Source organism: Oncorhynchus tshawytscha, linkage group LG22 (genome assembly GCF_018296145.1).
Source record: "Oncorhynchus tshawytscha isolate Ot180627B linkage group LG22, Otsh_v2.0, whole genome shotgun sequence".
In the NCBI taxonomy this organism is placed as follows: Eukaryota; Metazoa; Chordata; class Actinopteri; order Salmoniformes; family Salmonidae; genus Oncorhynchus; species Oncorhynchus tshawytscha.
Window position 1 is genome coordinate 15,287,743 of NC_056450.1, and position 22,846 is coordinate 15,310,588.

Here is a 22,846-nt window from a genome sequence, read left to right on the forward strand (position 1 = left end):
TTGGAGTTAAACAAGCTTATATGTTGGGTTCTCGTGGAGTGTGACAGTTGCACTAAGCTCATGAGGCATTTATAAGTTATATTCTTCAAGAATCAATGGGTACAGTATATATCATTAATTTATAAGTCCAAAAATGGATTTAGCAACTAAGGATTCTAGCTTAAAGTAAACCATTTCTGCCAAGCAGACCTGTTCTTACATGGCATTCGAAAATATTGTGTGAACATGTAACAACAAGAAACTGCTGAACTGTTTTAGGAAAAAATGATTTATTTGCTTATTTACAAGAATGGTTTGGACATTTGATCAAAATAAGGAACTTTGGTTGGGAAGAGGGAAAGATTGGGAGTGGTCAAGGTTTCAGTTTCTGGGGACGCTCGGAACATTGGCTGGGTTTGACCTTGTGTCTGTCCATTTCTAACAGTTCTACAATCCAGAGCAAACAATGAGCGAGGAGAAACAGGGTGGGAAGAAAGGTCACACACATTGGGTCACTGATGGATGGAAATCTGGGTCACTTTCTGCCCTTGTGAGAGCAAGTAGGCACAGTTGTGTATCAAGATGGGGCCTGTATGCAGTTCCAAGGGAGATGGGGAGAGGATGGGAGGCTGCTTTTCAGCCTTGCCTGCCCCAAGGACCCCCATGTTTGCGACGGCAGGATCCCAGCAGAGTCTCCAGAGCCATCTTCACAAATGCCTGGAAATTATTGCTTCTCTCCCTTCGGCTGTCCTGCGAGGGGACGGAACACAGAAATAGACAGAGGCCATGCTTCTCACATAACAATGGGTAGTGATAGCCAACTGTAATTCATTTGGTCCAGCTCTCTCCAATCATTTTGAGAGCAAGGACTGGATTGAGTTCATTTAAACTTAGAAAATGAAACCTTGTACACGAGGCTGTTAAAAAGACCATGATCCTCCTACCCTCGGTCCTAGATTAGTCTAATGCTTTACCTCCTTGCTTTTTGTTATCGTCTCCTTTCTGATCAGCTTTCTTCGGTTGCTCCTTAGGACTCTGAGGTTGCTGTGGAGATGAAATGGGGGGAAATTACATTTAGAGAAACTCAAACTTGAATGTTTAACTTACAATGAATGAGGACTGTACTGGTTTCTTGTTCTTACCTTGGTAGCTGATTTCTTGTCAGATTTGTTACCTGCAAATGATGAAAGAATGTTGATATATTAGTCTTTAGAGTAACTGTCCCCTTCATGATGATCCGGGTAAGAAGAGGGTGCATTTTCTTTTCAATTTTGCAATAACGTTCATATAATCAAGTCAATTGATGACTGTAGGGGAGACTTAGGGAATTTAACACTTTTTATCTTTTACTTTATTACTGAGTTCAATTTATCTAGATGGATAGTCCCAAATTCAACATTTAGCTTGAATAGAATAAAACACAAATATAGCATTGGCCTAAATTCACTACATTACACACTGCCTTGAGAAAAGCCTTTATATATAATAATTTATTTTCTATAAAATAATAATAATATGCTATAGCCTAATACAAATATATAGGCTACATGAAAGCATAAAAACGACTTTAGAAATACCTTTTGTTCCGGGCATTTTGGCTGTGGTCCAAAGTCTGTGTGTTATTTAGAAAACGCAGTGCTTATGTGGCGTCCAGATCGCTCATTTATGGCTCCAGCACCTGAATGCTCCCTTCACCGGGGCCCCTTCGGGAAAGAGCGCAGGGAAAATGCAAAGAGCCCCGTCAGCCGCTCGAGAGGCACACTGTCCTGCGGGCCTTTGCTGAGCTCAGGCGAAACGTCTGAGCGCGCGACCCAAACTCATAATCCCAACATTGTATGGACGATGAGCTGTGCCATTGTCCTCAAATTCAACAACAAATTGTTTTGTCCTAGGCTATTATTTTAGGCATACTGGCCTACATAGAGATAATAGTATGTACATGTATTATTTATGTTTCTGCTTTTGAAGCACTTTTAGATTGTTATGAAAAGCGCTGAAGTCGAATAAAAAGCAACCAGATAAATTGCTTTGTGTAGAGGTGCTGACTAACGGTGAATAAACTGTAAGCTATCAAAATAAATAAAGAGAGTCCACATTCTATATATAAACTCCCAGTAATTTATTGGGTAAACCACCAATGTTTCGGCATCACCGCCTTCTTCAGTGTAATGTCATGAATGCTTGAACCAGGTTATATAGACAAAACAGTGCTATCTGTGCCACCAATGTCAATAGTGAGGGTTGTGCCATAATTATTAAGTTGATGAGAATGAATTGAGGGAAACTTAAAAGACAAAAGTTTACAGCATGTTGTGTATACTAGGCTATTATTATCATATGGCAACATAATGAGATATTTGACATATTTCAATTCCGATGTAATTTTGGATCTCGATGTTACCTCCTCTCCTTGGTAGAGTAACATGCTCAATACCTGTGTATTTGAGGGAGGAGATGGCTAGCTTCAACAAAGTGAGCTGCTACGGAATAGTTTGTGTTCTTACATCTGATTGAGCTGCGGTGTTCAGCTATGTGTTGTTTAATTTGTCTTTTTGTTTGTCCCACATAGGCTTTTCCACATGAACAGGTTATGAGATAGATTACTCACTTTGTCTGGCATGAGATGATACTCCTAACAGGGAGTTGTTGTTGTTTTTTACCTGTATGTGGGTGTCTGAAGAAGGATGTTTTTATAGTGCTATTGCACTGTGCACATGAGCCACATTTGTAATTCCCATTTGGAATGGGTGTCAAGCACAGGAGGTTGGTGGCACCTTAATTTGTGAGGACAGGCTCGTGGTAATGGGTGGAGCAGAATTGGTGGAATGGTATCAAATACATTAAACACATGGTTTCCATGGTTTCCACATGTTTGATGTCATTCAATTTGCTCCATTCCAGACGTTATTATGAGCCGTCCTCCCCTCAGCAGCCTCCACTAGTGTAGAGTGTCTGAGTGGGCAGGTCAGATCTCACTAAGCTATCCCCAATATTGTTTTTCTTCTGAATATTTACAAAGGAAATGGACGAGTTCATTTAGGGCTTGGGGAAGACAATTAGGGAGAAAACTCTCTTCAGATGGTGGTGCTAATGAGAGACCATACAGGCTGGTACTCAGGGTGTGGTGTGTTGCGGTCAAGGTCTCCACCTAGTGATGAAATACAGAAGTGGAACCAGGAAAACTGGGAAAGCTTTTTTCAACTACAGTAGGTGTAATTGATATACAACCATTACTATATAATACATGTTGAATATGTTGGGTATTGGAAAATAAACTACAGCGCTAAGCAAAACTTGGAATAACAAAAAAAAAAACACAAAACGCTTAGGCATTTCTTTGTGAAATGCCCTAATTGCCATGGTTTCCTGGTTTATTAAAGACTGTACGAACTCTGCGTACAAACATTTTGGCGTACAGACGTATTATTTGATTTGTAAATCATATTGATTGCGTTTAAACAATGCTGCGTCAGCCACATGTTTTACAAGTCAGCGCAGCTGCGCACGTGGGCAGGATCAATGGTGCCACAATTTGACACTGACAGCGAAACGCTAAGGAAGGAAGGTGAGCCATCTGTGATGTTTTCTTTATATGTCGACCGTCATTTTTTATGGAATAGGATGTAGTTTAAATTGCTTTTGAAGAAATAAACAAAATCAGTCTGCTAAGTGGCATTTGAGGACAGGGGCGTCCAGTTATTGATCAGACATGGCTAGCAAGCAACTGTAGCTAGCCCAATATTTGACTAAAGGAGCCGAACATTAACGTACGTGTTCTTTTTAAAGGGCAAATTGGCTTTCTCAATTGCGGTACGGTTCTAGAAACATAACCCTCTACTTTCATATCACATCAAAATAATTTCACAAATGCAAAAGACACACTTCCTGTACAGTGTTTCAACGCAGTGACGGTATTTTTCAGTGACAACACATTTGTGGTGTCTGTCTTCCCTTTACACACAGGTGTTCTGAGACCTAGATAACTAATTAGCACAGGTAGTCCACTCTGTCTTTCATCTTTACAAGCACTCAAACATGGAAATATGGCCATGTGGGAACCCTAACCCTATAAAGGTGTGTATCAATTTAACCTTTTGTTTTTTGAAAACAATTTCTTGCTGATATGAAAGATAAGGTCCTTATGCTTCAAAAACTTAAGGCAAGCAATGCATGTTAATGTTCAGACCAATCGTTGTGGCTCTAGTCTTTAAAAAACTTCCCCCTACAGAAGACCCCTTCTTCAATGACTTACACTAGAAGTGTGGACACCAAAAGTGTGGACACCTGCTCGTCGATTATCTCATTCCAAAATCATGGGCATTAATATGGAGTTGGTCACCCCTTTTCTGCTATAACAGCCTCCACTCTTCTGGGAAGGCTTTCCACTATATGTTTGAATATTGCTGCGGGGACTTGCTTCCATTCAGCCACAAGAGCATTAGTGAGGTCGGGCACTGATGTTTGGCGATATACCTGGCTCACAGTCAGCGTTCCAATTCATCCCAAAGGTGTTTGAGGTCAGGGCTCTGTGCAGGCCAGTCAAGTTCTTCCACACCGATCTCTACAAACCATTTCTGTATGGACCTCACTTTGTGAATTGGGGCATTATCATGCTGAAACAGGAAAGGGCCTTCCCTAAACTGTTGCCACAAAGTTGGAAGCACAGAATCGTCTAGATCTAAAATGTAATTGTATGCTGTACCGTTAAGATGTCCCTTCTCTGCAACTAAGGGGCCTAGCCCAAACCCTGACTTTACAGTTGGCACTATGCATTGGGGCGATCTCCTAGCATCCATCAAGTCCAGACTTGTCTTATGGACTGTCAGATAGTAAAAAGTGATTCATCACTCCAGCGACTGCGTTTCCAATGCTCCAGAGTCCAATGGCAGTGAGCTTTACACTCCAGCCACCGCTTGGCATTGCACATGGTGATCTTAGGCTTTTGTGCAGCTGCTCGGCCATGGAAACCCATTTCATGAAGCTCCCGATGAACAGTTCTTGTGCTGACGTTGCTTCCAGAGGCAGTTTGGAACTCCGTAGTGAGTGTTGCAACAGAGGGCAGACATTTTTACATGCTTCAGCACTCGGTGTTCCCGTTCTGTTAGTTTGTGTGGCCTACTACTTCGCGGCTGAGCCGTTGTTGCTCTGAGACGTTTCCACTTCACAATAACAGCACTTACAACTGACCAGGGGATCTCTAGCAGGGAAGAAATATGATGAACTGACTTGTTGGAAAGGTGGCACCCTATGGCGGTGCCACGTTGAAAGTCACTGACATCTTCAGTAAGGCCATTCTACTTCCAATGTTTGTCTATGGAGATTGCAAGGCTGTGTGCTCGATTTTATACACCTGTCAGCAATGGGTGTGTCTGAAATAGCCGAATCCACTAATTTGAAGGGGTGTTCACATACTTTTGTATATGTAATGGAACTGAGTCATGATTCAGGGCTAGCTTAGCTGTTTTCACATAGTATAAGCACTTTGAAGCCGACGTTCGTGAGACGTCATAGACTAACTGGGTCGGTTAGCAAGTTAGTTTTGTGGCATCTGCATAAAACATTTCGGCCCCGTTTCTGTCTTTTGTCATTGATATTCTGTGACTAGCAATGTAGCTGTCGTTATAATAGGGCAACCCTTTAATGTCAAGAAGTCAATCGCTGGATCGTGTCTGTTTCTACCTGTCCTGTTATGACAGAGTAGCTACCATCTGGAACACAAATGACATTACACTGTGCCCAATGCTGGCTTTCTTTGCCTCTGTAGCTAGATCCAGTGATCAATGCCGCTGTAGCTAGATCCAGTGATCAATGCCGATGTAGCTAGATCCCGTGATCAATGCCGATGTAGCTAGATCCCGTGATCAATGCCGCTGTAGCTAGATCCCGCGATCAATGCCGCTGTAGCTAGATCCCGTGATCAATGCCGCTGTAGCTAGATCCCGTGATCAATGCCGCTGTAGCTAGATCTCGGGATCAATGCCGCTGTAGCTAGATCCCGTGATCAATGCCGCTGTAGCTGGCAGTGTTCTGTACCACACACTCTGGAGGCTAAATTGAATTAGCCTTCATGTAGCTTACTCCCCTACCATTCTCTAATTAGCTGTGCTGTTTGTGTTGATAGGGATCTGATATCTGCCCTGGCCGTGGCGTCCTCTCTACCTTGAATGTTTGTGGAATGGCTGCAGTTTGGCAGCAGGTGTTGGCAGTGGACGCAAGGTAGGTCTCTAATATAAAGAACTGGTGGCACGACATGACCTCAGAGTACTGATACAAACAAGTCTACTGATACAAATCTTGCATGGATTGCTGTCTAGGGATAGCCTGGTTAAACTAGACTGACCGCTGCTGAAACAATGGTGAGCGCAGTCGTTAGTCTGGTTAAACCAGGCTAGCCAAGGGCCTTGATTGTAGTAAAACTGCTGTCAGCATGTTTGTATTAGTGAATAGTATACCTAATACTTATACATCAGTCCTCAGTTCAAGCAAAATGATCAAAAGGTACAAAGTGAGAAATTACCATTCCAAGATCCTACTGTTGCTAATAACTGTTGTCTGTCTCTCTCTCTCACTACCCCTTCCTGTGATCCCTTCACAGATACAATGCTTACCGCACACCTACATTCCCACAGTTCCGCACGCAATACATCCGCCGGCGCAGCCAGCTGCTCAGGGAGAACGCCAAGTGTGGCTTTGAGCCGGGGCTGCGCAGGCGTTACGTGAGGCTGCGCAGCCAGCTGCTGGGCCTGCGCTACGGAACCCTGTCTGAGCAGAGCAGCTTCAGGGCCAGCAGTGTGCGCAGCTCCCGCACCACACTGGACCGCATGGAGGTTAGACTGAGACAAGGGCAGAGTGAGAATACTGTCAATAAGCAGCTTGAACAGTCAAGATTAGACTGAGATGAGATGCCGACAAGGTAAATTGAGATGGAGGGAGAAAGACAAACGTAGGCAGTTTGGTGATGTAGGCAGGTTGAGAAGATGATTGTTTTTATATGGCCTGTAAGTCTCTCACTGCATGCACTTGCACTCACGCCATTAGGTCTGCTTGCTCTTTCTCCCACCCTCTTTCTTGACAGGACTTTGAGGAGGACCCCCGTGCTCAGGGGGCTCATGGTCACCGTCGATCGGTGAGCAGAGGCTCCTACCAGTTACAGGCCCAGATGAACAGGGCAGTCTACGATGAGAGGTAACCCCAGCCACTCCTTACTGACCATTCATCCTTTAGTCTCTTTTCTTTTGAAACACTGTTTCATGTTTATAAGCACAGCATTTCATTGGGTGATGGTCAAATGTGTAATAAATGATTCTTCCTGATTGGAAATGTTGGTTTGTTTGTGCCTACAGGCCCTCGGGTGCCTTGGTGCCAACCTCTGTGGCAGAGGCTAGCCGTGCCATGGCCGGGGACACCACTCTAAGCGAGAACTATGCTTTTGCTGGCATGCACCACATATTTGACCAACACGTGGATGCTGCAGGTGAGTGGAAATGGCAGTATGTAATGGAAAGAGATATATATATTTTTTTAACCTTTTTTTTAAACTAGGCAAGTCAGTTAAGAACAAATTCTTATTTACAATGACGGCCTAGGAACAATGGGTTAACTGCCTGTTCAGGGGCAGAACGACAGATTTGTACCTTGTCAGCTCGGGGGTTTGAACTTGCAGCCTTCCGGTTACTAGTCCAACGCTCTAACCACTAGGCTACCCTGCCGCTCAATGCAAGTACCGACATATTTCTGTGTCTTATGTTTTGTTGTGTTCCTTCTTCTCTAGTTCCACGGCTGCAGTTTGCTAACGATGACAAGCACCTCCTAGCCTGCTGCTCATTGGACAGCACCCTGTCCATCATGACCCTGTTCTCGTCCCCGCCCAGTGTGAAGGTGATCCTGAAGGGTCACGCAGGTCCCGTCACCGACTTCGCTTGGTCCCTTAGCAACGATGTCATTGTGTCGACGTCAAAGGATGGGACGCTGCGTATTTGGAACACGGAGGACGGGAGGTGTATCCGTGAGGTCAGAGACCCAGAAGCCAGCGAACTGCTCTGCTGCACCTTCCAGCCCATGAACAACAACCTCACAGTGGTGAGTCATAGTAAAAGCGTTGTCTCTACAATGGTCAAACTCTCTTCCTTACGCTTCCTTCCTTACGACCTTTACCAATGCTCCCCCTGACCCCATGACCTCTGCTCTGTTCTCCAGGTGGGGAACAGTAAGCACCACCTGCAGGTGGTAAACATCTCCACAGGGAAGAAGGTGAAGGGAGGTTCTAGTAAGCTGACAGGACGGGTGCTGTCTATGTCCTTTGATGCCCCTGGGAGGATCCTGTGGGCCGGGGATGACAGGGGCAGCATATTCTCCTTCCTGTTTGACATGGCCACAGGTAGACTGAGGAAAAACCTCCCTGCTTTTTATGAATAATTTGTATGAATTCATATTATTTATAAAGCGCTTTATCAAAAACCCAAAGTACTAGGCCACAAGCATAGGAAAGTGTTGTGTGTGTCTAACAACTCTGAATTTCAACCCACAGGGAAGCTGACCAAAGCCAAGCGGCTGGTGGTGAGTGAGGGCAGTTCCATCTGCAGCATCTCTGCCCGCTCCTGGATCAGCAGAGAGGCCCGAGACCCATCCCTGCTTATCAATGCCTGTGTCAACAAACTGCTACTCTACAGGTCTCACACACACAGAGAGAGGCTCCATTAGTTATAATACAAACACTATGTAACTGTCGTAGTTTCATTAACTGCTGCATTTTGCATTGGAACGTGTATGTAATATCAGTGATACGTACATGTATGCTATCGCAGAAACAAGGAAGGCGTGATCCACTCTGTGCACTGCATGCAGAGTTTGACTGGTTCTGTGACCCTCTCATCTTTACAGGGTGGTGGATAATGAAGGTACTCTGCAGCTGAAGACGAGCTTCCCCATCGAGCACGGCTCCCAGCCCCTCCACAGCATCTTCTGCCCTCTCATGTCGTTCAGACAGGGTGCCTGTGTTGGTATGAGCCTCACTCACACTGCCTTACTCTCTGGTATAGATATTAGAGACAAAAGTGCACCACACTTGGGGACATCAATTGTGTACTGGTTGTCAGTACATCAGCTCACTGAAGCCAAAGATGAAAACATTCATAGGTCATAACATTCAGTTATAACATAGTTATAGCATAGGACCGTTCACACCAGTATTCTCTCTCACTTGTCCCTCTTTGTTTCTCTTTTTCCTCCCCCTTTTCTCCTACCTTTTATTACAGTGACTGGCAGTGAGGACGCCTGTGTCTACTTCTTCGATGTGGAGCGCAACACTAAGGCCATAGTCAACAAGCTGCAGGGTCACGGTGGCCCAGTGCTGGACGTCAGCTTCAACTGTGACGAGAGTTTACTGGCCTCTGCTGATTCTACAGGCATGGTCATCATCTGGAGGCGGGAGCAGAAGTGATCAACCAATCACATCCTCTACTGTCCAACCATAAGCCAATGTAACTTTACTTCTAGAATGTTAAACACAGTACAAAATGAAATGAACACTGACAATGTGCAATGAGGTCGTCAAGGAATATGTGTGTTGTTTAGGTTTTAGTGGAGTTTTTAGGTTTTCAACGTAGAAAAGAGAGCACTGCTTCTCACTGAAGGACCTGAGAGGCTTGCACGAGTCAAGATTAGGACACCTTAGTATAGAGCAGTAATGAAGCAGAATAAGGAAATATTCTAATTTACAGCCTTATTTATTCCTAATAAGTTCTGCATTTGCCTTCAAGCATTTCCCATGTTTATTGTTTGACTCTGATGTGTCAATAACCCATCCTAGAAATCAGTATTGACATTTTAGAATAACTACTGCATCAACAAAGACTGATCAATGATGAGACCTCAACATTTTGTGAGCGTTTTGTATTTGCATTAGCCTGTGTTTGTCATTGAAGTCTTGCTGGTTGCAAATTGCTATAATATATTTATGATATGCACATGCTGAATAAAATAACCACTGTACATCACACAGAGAGTTGCTTGTTTTGTTGAATTGCTAGTGTTTATTACAATGTAGCAATGTGTCAAATGTTTTTGTTTTCCACGCTTGAGCTACAGTAGAAGTCTATTGGTCATTTGGGCTTTCAATCTAAAATCGGATCCACCCAACCATTGGCTAGCGAGAGCTCCTTGGATTTTGGCGATGAAGTAAAGATGGAAGAATATTTAAAAGGTAAGCTCCCAAATTCTAAATAAAAAGTTGGATTTGGTTTACTTTTCGTCTGCAACAACTATGCTGTGATAAGCATGCATTTTTAAATACATTTCATTAAATTGATTAGCAAAATGGTGATACAACACAGTTTATGATATATTTTAAATTAGCCTAGCTAGCTTGTTAGCCGTACCTTGTTTGATTTTCATTAAACAGTAATGAATATAACTACCATCGCATTTAAATAGTTAGCAACCTAGCTATGCACATACAGATTGAAAACATAACTAAATGGACTCGTAATGATAGTTCCTGATCGGAGCGAGCAACTTGTTGCTTTTTGTGTAACTGCAGAGTGCCAAGTTGCATGTAAAAGTGATTACGAGCCAGTTGGAGACACTCTGTCGTTAAGCAGGGATTGTGTGATTGGATCTGGGGGTCAACAAGAGACAAGCGCACGACTTCGAAGTGTAGTACCCGTGTGACTACAAGAGAACACTTGTTCCTGGAAGGAAGAGAGCCAATCCAACGGGAGGTTAGAACAAATTCTAACTATCAGTGGTGGGAAAAGTACCCAATTGTCAGACTTGAGTAAAAGTAAAGATACCTTAATAGATAATGACTCAAGTAAAAGTGAAAGTAACCTAGTAAATTACGACTTGGGAAAGTCAAAAAGTATTTGGTTTGAAATATATTTAAGTATCAAAATTAAATGTAATTGCTCAAATATACTTAAGTATTAAAAGTAAAATTATATATAATTTCAAATGTGTTATATTAAGCAAACCAGACGATTTTAATATATATATATATATATATATATTTGTTTTTTTTGCACATAGCCAAGGAGCACACTCCCAACACTCAGACATAATTTACAAACAAACCATTTGTGTTTAGTGAGTCTGCCAGATCAGAGGCAGTAGGGATGACCAGGGATGTTCTCTTGATACGTGTGTGAATTTGACCATTTTCCTGACCTGCTAATCATTCAAAATGTAACAAGTACTTTTGGGTATCAGGGTAAATGTATGGAGTAAAAATTATATTATTTTCTTTAGGAATGTAGTAGAGTAAAAGTTGTCAAAAATATAAATAGAGTAAAGTACATTTACCTCAAAAAACGACTTAAGTAGTACTTTAAAGTATTTTTACTTTACACCACTGCTAGCTATGCTATGGTTTGATTTTAGTAGTTGGAGATTATATTGATCCAGCTTTAATTGATGTAATTTACAGTGCTGGTAATGTCTGACTGCCACTGAAAGCATCCATCTGTAATTGAGCGAGAACTGCTTCCCTGTTCCAACCTCCCAGGCCTGTATATGTTTATGTGTCTTCCAGAGGGGTTGGGATAAATAGAAGTCACATTTCCGTTGGACCTTGTGTACAATTGGCCAAATAAAGTGATCTTAGGAGATGTCTACTTTGTCATAGGGGCACCAGAGTTCAGTCTGACTCCTTGTCAGCGGCTGTTTTTTTTCCTAGGAGAGGGTGTTCTACCTGGTTAAATGGAAGGGTTACCCAGATCACATGAACACCTGGGAGACGAGAAAAAAACCTGTGGTGTGTAGAGCTCCTACGTCAGTTCTGGGACGATGTCTTCCTGGAGCTGCAGAGACAGAAAAAGACTGTGGTCCCCGACCGGTTTGAACCAGAGCTCTCCTCTTACCTGGAGCACAGAGCCAGGCATAGGCAGACCCTGCAGAGGTGGGAGGCCCAGATCAACAGTGTCGGGGGCCTCACCAAACGCATCCTGGTCCTCAACCGTGTGGACCTGGAGGGCCCTCCAAAGAACTTTACCTACATCAACGGATACAAGGTGTGTAAGGACTCGTGTTTCACCAGTACTTTGTATCCACGACATGTTTCAACTGTAGGGATGCTACCCTCTTTATCACTCAGTCTAGTATGTAGCAATACAGTACAAATATAAATATGTAGAATGAAATCAAAGATTTTCTCTCCTAAGTGAGTGAGGGCATTTCGGTGGCACTGGGGTGCGAGTGCACCAGCTGTTTGGAGAACCCTGTGGGCGGTTGCTGCCCAGGGGTATCGGGCCATGCCTTTTCCGACGACGAGTATGGGCAGGGGAAGGTTAAGCCTGGGGAGCCCATCTTTGAGTGCAACCAGACTGTCCCAACAGAGTGGTACAGAAAGAGATCCAGCATACCCTCTGCATCTTCAAACCAGACAACGGGCGTGGGTGGGGCGTACGCACCTCTGAGCATATCAAAAGGCATTCCTTCATCATAGAGTATGTCGCAGAGGTAAGAAAAACAACTTGGATTATAGAGATTATTTGGTGCACAGTTTATAATATCACTGGCAGCTGTCACAGTTGACAATCAAACAACATACTACTAGTGGTTTTCATTATCTCATGCAGCACTGTGTGTATCCTGGCTGTATCACACTGCATGGTTGTTCTCTGTTGTGATTGGCTGTGTTGTGTTCCATCTAGATCATCACTACAGAGGAGGCAGAGAGGCGGGGTCAGGTCTATGACAAACAGGGAGCAACGTACCTATTTGACCTGGACTATGTTGAGGATGAGTACACTGTTGACGCTGCTCGCTACGGAAACCTCTCTCACATTAATGAATACAGTGCCTTGCGAAAGTATTCGGCCCCCTTGAACTTTGCGACCTTTTGCCACATTTCAGGCTTCAAACATAAAGATATAAAACTGTATTTTTTTGTGAAGAATCAACAACAAGTGGGACACAATCATGAAGTGGAACGACATTTATTGGATATTTCAAACTTTTTTAACAAATCAAAAACTGAAGAATTGGGCGTGTAAAATTATTCAGCCCCCTTAAGTTAAAATACTTTGTAGCGCCACCTTTTGCTGCGATTACAGCTGTAAGTTGCTTGGGGTATGTCTCTATCAGTTTTGCACATCGAGAGACTGAAGTTTTTTCCCATTCCTCCTTGCAAAACAGCTCGAGCTCAGTGAGGTTGGATGGAGAGCATTTGTGAACAGCAGTTTTCAGTTCTTTCCACAGATTCTCGATTGGATTCAGGTCTGGACTTTGACTTGTCCATTCTAACACCTGGATATGTTTATTTTTGAACCATTCCATTGTAGATTTTGCTTTATGTTTTGGATCATTGTCTTTTTGGAAGACAAATCTCCGTCCCAGTCTCAGGTCTTTTGCAGACTCCATCAGGTTTTCTTCCAGAATGGTCCTGTATTTGGCTCCATCCATCTTCCCATCAATTTTAACCATCTTCCCTGTCCCTGCTGAAGAAAAGCAGGCCCAAACCATGATGCTGCCACCACCATGTTTGACAGTTGGAATGGTGTGTTCAGGGTGATGAGCTGTGTTGCTTTTGCGCCAAACATAACGTTTTGCATTGTTGCCAAAAAGTTCAATTTTCGTTTCATCTGACCAGAGCACCTTCTTCCACATGTTTGGTGTGTCTCCCAGGTGGCTTGTGGCAAACTTTAAACAACACTTTTTATGGATATCTTTAAGAAATGGCTTTCTTCTTGCCACTCTTCCATAAAGGCCAGATTTGTGCAATATACGACTGATTGTTGTCCTATGGACAGTCTCCCACCTCAGCTGTAGATCTCTGCAGTTCATCCAGAGTGATCATGGGCCTCTTGGCTGCATCTCTGATCAGTCTTCTCCTTGTATGAGCTGAAAGTTTAGAGGGACGGCCAGGTCTTGGTGGATTTGCAGTGGTCTGATACTCCTTCCATTTCAATATTATCGCTTGCACAGTGCTCCTTGGGATGTTTAAAGCTTGGGAAATCTTTTTGTATCCAAATCCGGCTTTAAACTTCTTCACAACAGTATCTTGGACCTGCCTGGTGTGTTCCTTGTTCTTCATGATGCTCTCTGCGCTTTTAACAGACCTCTGAGACTATCACAGTGCAGGTGCATTTATACGGAGACTTGATTACACACAGGTGGATTGTATTTATCATCATTAGTCATTTAGGTCAACATTGGATCATTCAGAGATCCTCACTGAACTTCTGGAGAGAGTTTGCTGCACTGAAAGTAAAGGGGCTGAACACGCCCAATTTTTCAGTTTTTGATTTGTTAAAAAAGTTTGAAATATCCAATAAATGTCATTCCACTTCATGATTGTGTCCCACTTGTTGTTGATTCTTCACAAAAAAAATACAGTTTTATATCTTTATGTTTGAAGCCTGAAATGTGGCAAAAGGTCGCAAAGTTTAAGGGGGCCGAATACTTTCGCAAGGCACTGTATGTCTGAATAGAGCTGGTGATAAGGTTAATGTAAGATTCAGAATACATTTAGGTTGTAGATATGTGATATCTTTAAACGGGTTGCTTTGGGCTTCCCGAGTGGCACAGCAGTCTAAGGCACTGCATCGCAGTGTTAGAGGCGTTACTACAGACCCGGGTTTATTCCCGGGCTGTGCCACAACCGTCCATGGCCGGGAGTCCCATAGGGCAGTGCACAATTAGCCCAGCGTCGTCCAGGTTAGGGAGGGGTTTGGCCGGGGGGATTACTTGGCTCATCACGCTCTAGCGACTCCTTGTGGCGGGCCGGGCGCCTGCAGGCTGACCCCGGTCGCTAGTTGAACAGTGTTTCCTCCGACACATTGATGCGGCTGGCTTTCGGGTTAAGCTGGCGGGTGTTAAGGAGTGAGGTTAGGCATGTTTCGGAGGACGCATGACTCCACCTTCGCCTCTCCTGAGCCCATTGGGGAGTTGCAGCGATAAGACAAGATCGAAATTGGGGAGAGGGGGGGTTGATCCAATAGATGTGGAGAGAACTAAGATGGACTCCAATTTCAGTATGACTGAATCACCTAAAAAGGGCCACTTGTCTGGATCACCGAAAAAGGCCCACATGTCTGGATCACCTAAAAAGGCCCACATGTCTGGATCACCTAAAAAGGCCCGCATGTCTGAATCACCTAAAAAGGCCCACATGTCTGGATCACCTAAAAAGGCCCACATGTCTGGATCACCTAAAAAGGCCCACATGTCTGGATCACCTAAAAAGGCCCACATGTCTGGATCACCTAAAAAGGCCCACATGTCTGGATCACCTAAAAAGGCCCACATGTCTGGATCACCTAAAAAGGCCCACATGTCAGGATCACTTAAAAAGGCCCACATGTCTGGATCACCTAAAAAGGCCCACATGTCTGCATCACCTAAAAAGCGTGTGCGCATAGAGTGCAAGTGTGAGAAGGACAATTGCAGGGGGTACTTGTTTTAGGGGCGCGACAAAGACTAATAATAAACTTGATTTTGTTCCACTAGTGCCATCATGACAATTAAACTTTATTTCTGGCATTTTAAATGGACAATGTAAATATTTGGTGTGTTTTAATATTCAACCCTATTTCATCAAACACTATTCATTCAGGTTGGGACATTAAGTTTAATTTGTTTGTAACCTGTTTGCAGTTTATTTGGTTTTAATATACAACACTAGAATCAAATTGTGTGCCATATTTAAATAACATAAACACTGTCTCCCATGAGTGTACAGCGCCTTGCAAAAGTATTCATCCCCCTTGGCATTTTCCCTATTTTGTTGCATTACAACCTGTAATTTAAACGGATTTCTATTTTTATTTCATGTAATGGACAGACACAAAATAGTCTAAATTGGTGAAGTGAAATAGAAGGAATTATCAATGGCGCTAAATACAGGGAAATTCTTGAGGGAAACCCGTTTCAGTCTTCCAGAGATTTGAGACTCTGGACGGAGGTTCACCTTCCAGCAGGACAATGACACTAAGCATACTGCTAAAGCAACACTTAAGTGGTTTAAAGGGGGAACTTTTAAATGTCTTGGAATAGTCAAAGCCCAGACCTCAATCCAATTGAGAATCTGTGGTATGACTTAAAGATTGCTGTACACCAGCGGAACCAATCCAACTTGAAAGAACTGGAGCAGTTTGGCTTGAAGAATGGGCAAAAATCCCAGTGGCTAGATGTGCCAAGCTTATAGAGACAAACCCCAAGAGACTTGCAGCTGTAATTGCTGCAAAAGGTGGTTCTACAAAGCATTGACTTTGGGGGGGGTGAATAGTTATGCACTATTCTGTTATCTGTCTGTTTTTTTTAGTTCTATTTCTTGTTTGTTTCACAATAAAAAATATTTTGCTTCTTCAAAGTGGTAGACATGTTGTGTAAATCAAATGATTACAACCCCCCCCAAAAAATCTATTTTATTACCAGGTTGTAAAGGCAACAAAATAGGAAAAATGTCAAGGGGGTGAATACTTTCACAAGCCACTGTAAACTTTTCATTTGATGTAATTGTTTGCTGTACAATTTGTCTGTACAAAACTGGCATGTGTTGAAAGTTGAAAGGTGTGTTTTTAATATGTATGAAAATGCAGACTCTTCCATGAATTTTTGGATTAGGAGCCATTGATTAGTGATGGGGGTGGATCGATAGTTCCATATTGGGATATTATTTTTGCCGATATAAATCGTATCGTTTTGATAATATTGCAATATTTTTTGCCCTAGTTGGCTGTACCTGTACCAAAATGCTAGCAGTTTCCCATCATAGCTTGTTCTCCCATCTTCTTTTTAGATAGGGAGCTAAAATGTTTTCAGCACTTTTATTTCCATGACTGATCAAAACTCGTTTTGCAATAAAATCACATCAAATCGAAATACATATAGAATCGTGAGAATCTCAATATCGTATTGGCATCTAAGTATATCGTATCGTGAGGTCCCTGGCAATTCCCAGCCCTACCGTTGACAGATACATTTTAAAGAGCTTTCTTGTGACTGCAATTCAATAGGCTGGTTAAAACCATGAATTACACAGTTGTAGGACTGTCAGTCATGTGTGAAGCCTCACATTCATTGTTGGATGGAGCTACTGTCCCCTCATAGAGGTTGCGCTGGGTTGTTTAGGTCAGACTGACAAAATTGTAGGACCTCTTCCCAGTGTGAGATCTTATGTCATTTGACCAGGGGCCGTAATCCATATGTATCACGCGACTCAGAGTAGGAGTGCTGATTTAGGATCAGTTTCGCCTTTTAGATCACAATTAATAAGATTACATGGAGGAAGGGGGGGCCTGATCTTAGATCAGCACTTCTACTCTGAGATACTTTGTACATACTGCCCCAGACTTTCCCTACAGGATGTCATTCAGTGGCCAAAGCTACACTGTGTATTGAGCATTACTAGGTCATCTTGGTTCAAATTTTTCTGTAAATAAAACATGCCTTTTTCTTATGAATGTACAACTGGCAAAATAAAATGAATATTGTATTATACCAACTGCATGTTGAGCTCAATTTGTGTTGTGTTTCTCAAATTGCTAAGAATATGGATCCCATAGCAACTGACGTCAGCAGCCAGATCAAAATGCATCAAAAGTAGACTTTATTGGTGAGTTGGGGGGGAACAATCCCTTTAAATACTGTACAACAGGATATCTTAGAAAACAAAGCCATACCCCTCTAATATTTTTAAACCCCATTTCACTTCTCAGTTGTGTTTTCAATGTCAAACATTTGCAAACTTCAGTCTGGGAACCATAAAAAAATGTTGGAAAGCATGCTACTTTGTTGCTCTCTACCTTGAGAAAGTGTTGTCTTTGAACAAGGGAATGTTCCGACATATTTAAGTCAAATCATTGGCACTGAATTCCAAACATTACTCTTGTTTAAGTTAGTGAATGTCATTAGATTTGTATGATCATTTGGAATATAGAAGGCACAAACTTGTGCCCAGGTTATATTGGTGGTTCCCTGATGGTTAAAGAAAATACAAAAAATTATATGGGTCCTATTCAATTTCACATGAGATTCTCTCCAATCTAGATGCATTATCCATATGCAGCTGATGATAACCTACGCTTTGCTTTTTTTGGTGACCGTTGCAACCCCCTCCATTGAACTAGAGAAAATCACTGTTAATAGTTTTGACATTTTCAGCCATATAAATGCGAATCTATGGATAATGTTAATGACCAAGTATTACTACAAACCTGCTTCTCATACTGCATGTACACACGATATGTACATTACATATGAAACAAAGTCATAATTCATTTGCAAAAATAGTAGCATCTGATAAACATTATCTTTACAACAAAAAAAAAGTCAGATAGCCATTTCAGTATAATACAAACAAAACACACCGATCCCACCACCATCACTCGATGCAGTAGAGTAGGGGTGTCAAACTCATTTTGCCCCAGGGGCCGCATTCGGTCTTCAACGAGGTACAGAGGGCCGCACTGAAAATTGTTTATATTTCCTCTGCGTCAAAATAGTCTATCCATATTTTTTATTTTCTTCCCGATGCTCCCTGACTGTCTAGCTTTCATTTCGGTGATAACTGGACCCAGTCAAGAAACCCTATGAATGTAGGTCCATTATCATTTCTACACAGTTTCGAAATGGTTTTAGTCATTTTAAAGTATATTGAGTTTGTTTCCCCTCAAAAAAATGTTTTTCTAAAAATACATTGTACATTGGAATTGGATTGGACCCACCCCCCCACGGGCCGTATGTTTGACACCCCTGCAGTAGTGCATCATGTGATGGTGAACACCAACAGCTCATGGCGGTGCAGCTGTTGGTGTTGTCTAGTCCTGCTGTAGGTGGGCAGGTGGGCCCTCAGCACTTTCCTCAAGTCCTCATTAAGTAGGAGGCAGATGATAGGGTTGACCCCTGCCTGGGCGAAGCTCATCCACACTGTTATGGAGAGGTACCTGTGTGGGATGGAGCAGGACTTGACAAACACCCTCCAGAAGCAGGCCATTATGTAGGGAGCCCAGAGCACCAAGAACAACAGGGTGATGATGTAAAACATCCTGCCCAGCCTCCTTTCCGTCCTCACCTCCTCCATGCCCATCAGACGCCGGTGCTGCTGGTTGTGCAAAGTCTGCCTGATCCCAAGCAGGGTGGGGGGCATTGGGCCCCGGCCGAAGCCTGCGATCCAGTTGGCTGCTGCCTGGCCCGTGGCTCCTGGTCCATGAAAGGTCCAGTTCTGGCTGATGGCCGGCACTAGCTGGACAGGCTTCATCTTGCGGTGCTTGTATTCAAACAGCAGGAGTTTGGCGTAGAAACCGTGAGTGGCCAGGACCACGACGGCCAGCATGAGCATGAAGCCCAGAGTGTCATTGGTCTTAAGGTAGCGGTGCTCGAAAATGCACTGGTCCTCATCTTGAATGAACTTGTACGTCCCCACGTCAAAGACGGGTGGTGATGCCATGGCGATGGCCAGAGTCCACACCATGCAGATGATGGCAGCGCAGGTCCAGACTGTCATGCGCTTGGTATAAAAACGGTGATGGGCGATGGCCAGGTAGCGAGTCACAGCCACACAGAACAGCATGAAGGCAGCGTGAAAACAGAAGAGCACAGCCAGGAAAGCCACCACCTTGCAGCTGAAGGTGCTGTAGGTCCACGTGGAGCTGTTGTGGACAGACACCAGGACGAAGGGGAAGCAGGCGGCAGAGCGGACAACATCAGCCAGGCACAGGTCCAGCAGGAAGAAGTAGGGGGCCTTGTGGAGGGCCCGGTCTCGGAGGACCAGCAGAGACACCAGCAGGTTGCCCACCAGGCTAACACAGAGGATCAGGCCCAGGAACACCAGCTTGATGTAGGCGGACACAGCTGCAGCCGAGATTCCTTCACTGCTGCTGGTGCTGATGCTGCTGGCTCTCTGTGAAGCCAACACTGCCAACAGGCTGCCTGGTCCATCAATGCCAAAGATCTGGGTCTGGTTAGACATGCCTCCAGCTCTGGGATTCTAGGGGCGGGGTGCTAGGGTGATTCTACCCCTTCTCTCTCTCTGACCGACGCCACTCTTCCGCCTCAGGCAGCCCTCCTCTCGTCCGTCCTGGTGGATGTCTCTGTCCCACTTACAGGGAGCTCTGAGGATCCTTTCTACATAACAGACTCATTTGTCCTTTCTCCATTACATTCAGCACCTGTGAACAACGAAACAGACAGACAAAATAAGACAGTGCATTAACACTCACTCCAGGAGGGCACATTTATCCATTTACCAGAGAGCAATGATCTGCATAACAGGCCGTCTTATATGTTTTTCAGACCGATTCAGATGCATAAAAACAACAAAGAAAATAAAAACATGGCTTCTCAGAAGCGTGTGTTGGGCAACAGTGAAGATATCTCCGCCTTACTGTCTTTCTATGGCTGGGATCAGATCAGCAGTTCTCCAGCATGCCAGCTCCTTGGCTCGCTCAGTAATTACCTTGCCCGTTGCTAAGATACAACAGCTCACATACTTTGTGCAAGTGTGGGTGTTTGAGTGCATGCATGGGGGTGTATAGGGGATGGAGCAGAGCAGAGCACAACCAAGCAGATCAAATAAGACAGACAGCATTAGCTTCCAACTAAATCACATTCTAGATGTGAAAATAGTGTTTGTGCCAAAAAAAAAGTGTGATTAAAAGGACACCGTAAATGGAAATTAAGTTATCATTATAGCTGAACAAAGGAGTTGGGAGGCAGATGCGGGTTTCTGAGCGTGTCTGAGAGTGAGGGATTCACCTGTTGACTTCAAGGAATATAAATTATTCCCTAATATTTGAATACACAGACCTCCCTGTGGAGGCCTTAACATAATAATAATATAACAAGGAAATGTCTACATAGCATGCAGAGAATTTTCTACACATTAGAATACCCTGACTCAAGCATGTTTCAACTTAATTGTAGAAGGAGCAGGTACTATAAAGAAATGTAACTAACTAGGCCGCGGAAATTAATTGTTGTGCCCAGCGAGGAAATATTCAGCACAATGGACAGCGCCACATCAGCGCGAACTAAAACAAAGGATTGATCGCAGATTTCAGCACCACTGTCACTGTACAGCGCCATGCCCAGGAAACTCATGATAACAACGCACCTGTTCTTGGGGCTGGGCCTGCATGGAGGCACTAAATACATTGAAGATTATTGCAATACTGCTCTCGTCACAATTAAGACTGTGTAGATGCATGTCATCTTAATCACAGGCATTGGCTACTAATGACTAGCTTTGATAAGAAACATATTTCTGCATGAACACACATTTCATCACTGGATTGACTCTTGACATGTGAACGTCCAGCATGGGAAAGAGATATAAGGTGCATCGTAATGTCACATTTAGATTATTTGCTTCATATACAGAAAAAACTTACCTTCGATTTCTGGGATACAGTTTTGGAGAAGCTACAATGTTTCACACCGGAAGAAAATTAAGAAATGAAGCTACACGAAAGCTACCGTAATGAAAAATAATATAACTAAATAAAGTTCATGTTCATGACAGCCAAACTACAAAAAAAATTATGTCTAAATCTGAAATGTCATAGACTACAAATTGCAAGACAGATCACTCTGGAGTCAGATGTTAACAGGATGTGTGATTTAGCCTTAAAACTATGTTTTAAGTGAGAAGTAGGCAGGTCTAATGCTGAAAAATAAAGTAAATTATTGCCTACTTCATCCATATTTTCTTGTTTTTTATTGCAAAAAATGTAGTGTGTAGTTCCAGTAGTTAGCTGCACCGCTACATGGCAAAAAAAAATACTACTGAAAACACTACCAAGATTTTTATTTAGTTCAACTACCACCAAGTTACTGCAAAATGTAGTTAAACTAGTTGAATTACGTGTAGGCTTTAGTTCACTACCCCCCAACACTGCTAGGATATGTAAAGATGCGGGAATCATCCTTCATAGAAGCGTCACTGACATTGTATGAACACATTCTCCAGTCAATATTGAAACCACCACACTCAAGATAGGCTATGTCTGTCCTCTCTGAGCGATTACACAATTGGGTTGGGCCACAGGTAGCATAACGTTTACTGGGCCTCTTAAGCATAAGTTTCACACAGACACAGACCAAAGGATGTGTCAAATTTTCGTTTCCACAATTTCATGTCATTTGCACTATCATCGGGTAGGCTATTGTTGCGTCAGGTCCGAGGTAAATATAGTCTAAAGACAATTTAGGTGAGGTAACAGTAACAGCACGTAGGCTAACCTCTATAGCCTGCAATACAATCTTCCTCTACATCGTCAGATCCAAATCTTACATTTTCATACCCATAAACATAAATTGAAATATCGAGTTTCCCTCGACTAACGTCTTGACGCCCCTTGACGCATATCCACAGTCTTCAAAATAACCTCGATGAATCTCTATTTTCACGATGTAGAAGCAAACGCTGTGCATTTATTTACCCAGTAATTTGCAGCCAGTCTGTGTTGTTGTCCGGTGAAGGTCCACATTGCATGTGTCTGCCTGGCGGACGATGGGAGCGCATTTGATTTGTCATAGGCTATTGAAAATGACAAAAATGTATATTCATATCGCATGTCTAGTCGACAAAACGTCAAAATAAAAACGTTTGGATGTTTAAATGAATGATTTTAAAGTAATCCCAATGAAATGGCTGCGTCTGCCTTCGTGGATGCTGTTCGCCTGTTCGCGGGGTTCATCAGTTCTATTCCACTCGGTACCCTTGCTCCTTTTACATAGCCTCGTTATTGTTATTTTATTGTGTTACTATTTCCTTTATATTTAGCAAATATCTTTCTTACTTTTAACTGTGCATTGTTGGGAATGGGCTCGTAAGTAAGCATTTCACGGTAAAGTCAACACCTGTTGTATTCGGCGAATGTGACCAATACATTTGGATTTGAATTTGATTTGAATCACCTATCAGAATCAT

General features: G+C 43.1%; 2 protein-coding genes, 1 long non-coding RNA gene and 1 pseudogene across 3 annotated transcripts; 2 read left to right on the forward strand and 2 right to left on the reverse strand.

The window, feature by feature from the left end:
* Nucleotides 1-247: 247 nt before the first annotated feature.
* Nucleotides 248-1,635, reverse strand: LOC112247162. Its single transcript, XR_002953026.1, has 4 exons — nucleotides 1,557-1,635; nucleotides 1,122-1,153; nucleotides 954-1,023; nucleotides 248-729 (listed from the first exon to the last, which is right to left on the reverse strand). It is a non-coding gene; the product is annotated as an uncharacterized LOC112247162 (long non-coding RNA).
* Nucleotides 1,636-3,605: 1,970 nt separating this feature from the next.
* On the forward strand, nucleotides 3,606-9,974 carry LOC112247151 (WD repeat-containing protein 13-like). Its single transcript, XM_024415848.2, has 10 exons — nucleotides 3,606-4,053; nucleotides 6,101-6,195; nucleotides 6,575-6,806; nucleotides 7,055-7,164; nucleotides 7,323-7,453; nucleotides 7,751-8,058; nucleotides 8,176-8,356; nucleotides 8,507-8,648; nucleotides 8,860-8,978; nucleotides 9,234-9,974. Exons 1-10 carry the CDS (start codon nucleotides 4,015-4,017, stop codon nucleotides 9,416-9,418), a joined length of 1,542 nt encoding a protein of 513 aa, XP_024271616.1. The 5' UTR covers nucleotides 3,606-4,014; the 3' UTR covers nucleotides 9,419-9,974.
* Nucleotides 9,975-10,780: 806 nt separating this feature from the next.
* Nucleotides 10,781-15,379, forward strand: LOC112221528 (annotated as a pseudogene).
* A 926-nt stretch (nucleotides 15,380-16,305) lies between these two features.
* On the reverse strand, nucleotides 16,306-22,635 carry LOC112221912 (probable G-protein coupled receptor 173). The gene is made up of 2 exons (XM_024384343.2): nucleotides 22,356-22,635; nucleotides 16,306-20,084 (listed from the first exon to the last, which is right to left on the reverse strand). Exon 2 carries the CDS (start codon nucleotides 19,883-19,885, stop codon nucleotides 18,683-18,685), a length of 1,203 nt encoding a protein of 400 aa, XP_024240111.1. The 5' UTR covers nucleotides 19,886-20,084; nucleotides 22,356-22,635; the 3' UTR covers nucleotides 16,306-18,682.
* Between the last annotated feature and the right edge of the window lie 211 nt (nucleotides 22,636-22,846).

Coding starts and splice junctions, on each gene's coding strand:
- LOC112221912 (XM_024384343.2), bottom strand. CDS start 19,885: ATGTCTAACCAGACCCAGATCTTTGGCATTGATGGACCAGGCAGCCTG.
- LOC112247151 (XM_024415848.2), top strand. CDS start 4,015: ATGGAAATATGGCCATGTGGGAACCCTAACCCTATAAAG. Junction 8,357..8,506: donor CCTGTTTGACATGGCCACAG/GTAGACTGAGGA, acceptor TTCAACCCACAG/GGAAGCTGACCAAAGCCAAG. Junction 8,979..9,233: donor CAGACAGGGTGCCTGTGTTG/GTATGAGCCTCA, acceptor CTTTTATTACAG/TGACTGGCAGTGAGGACGCC.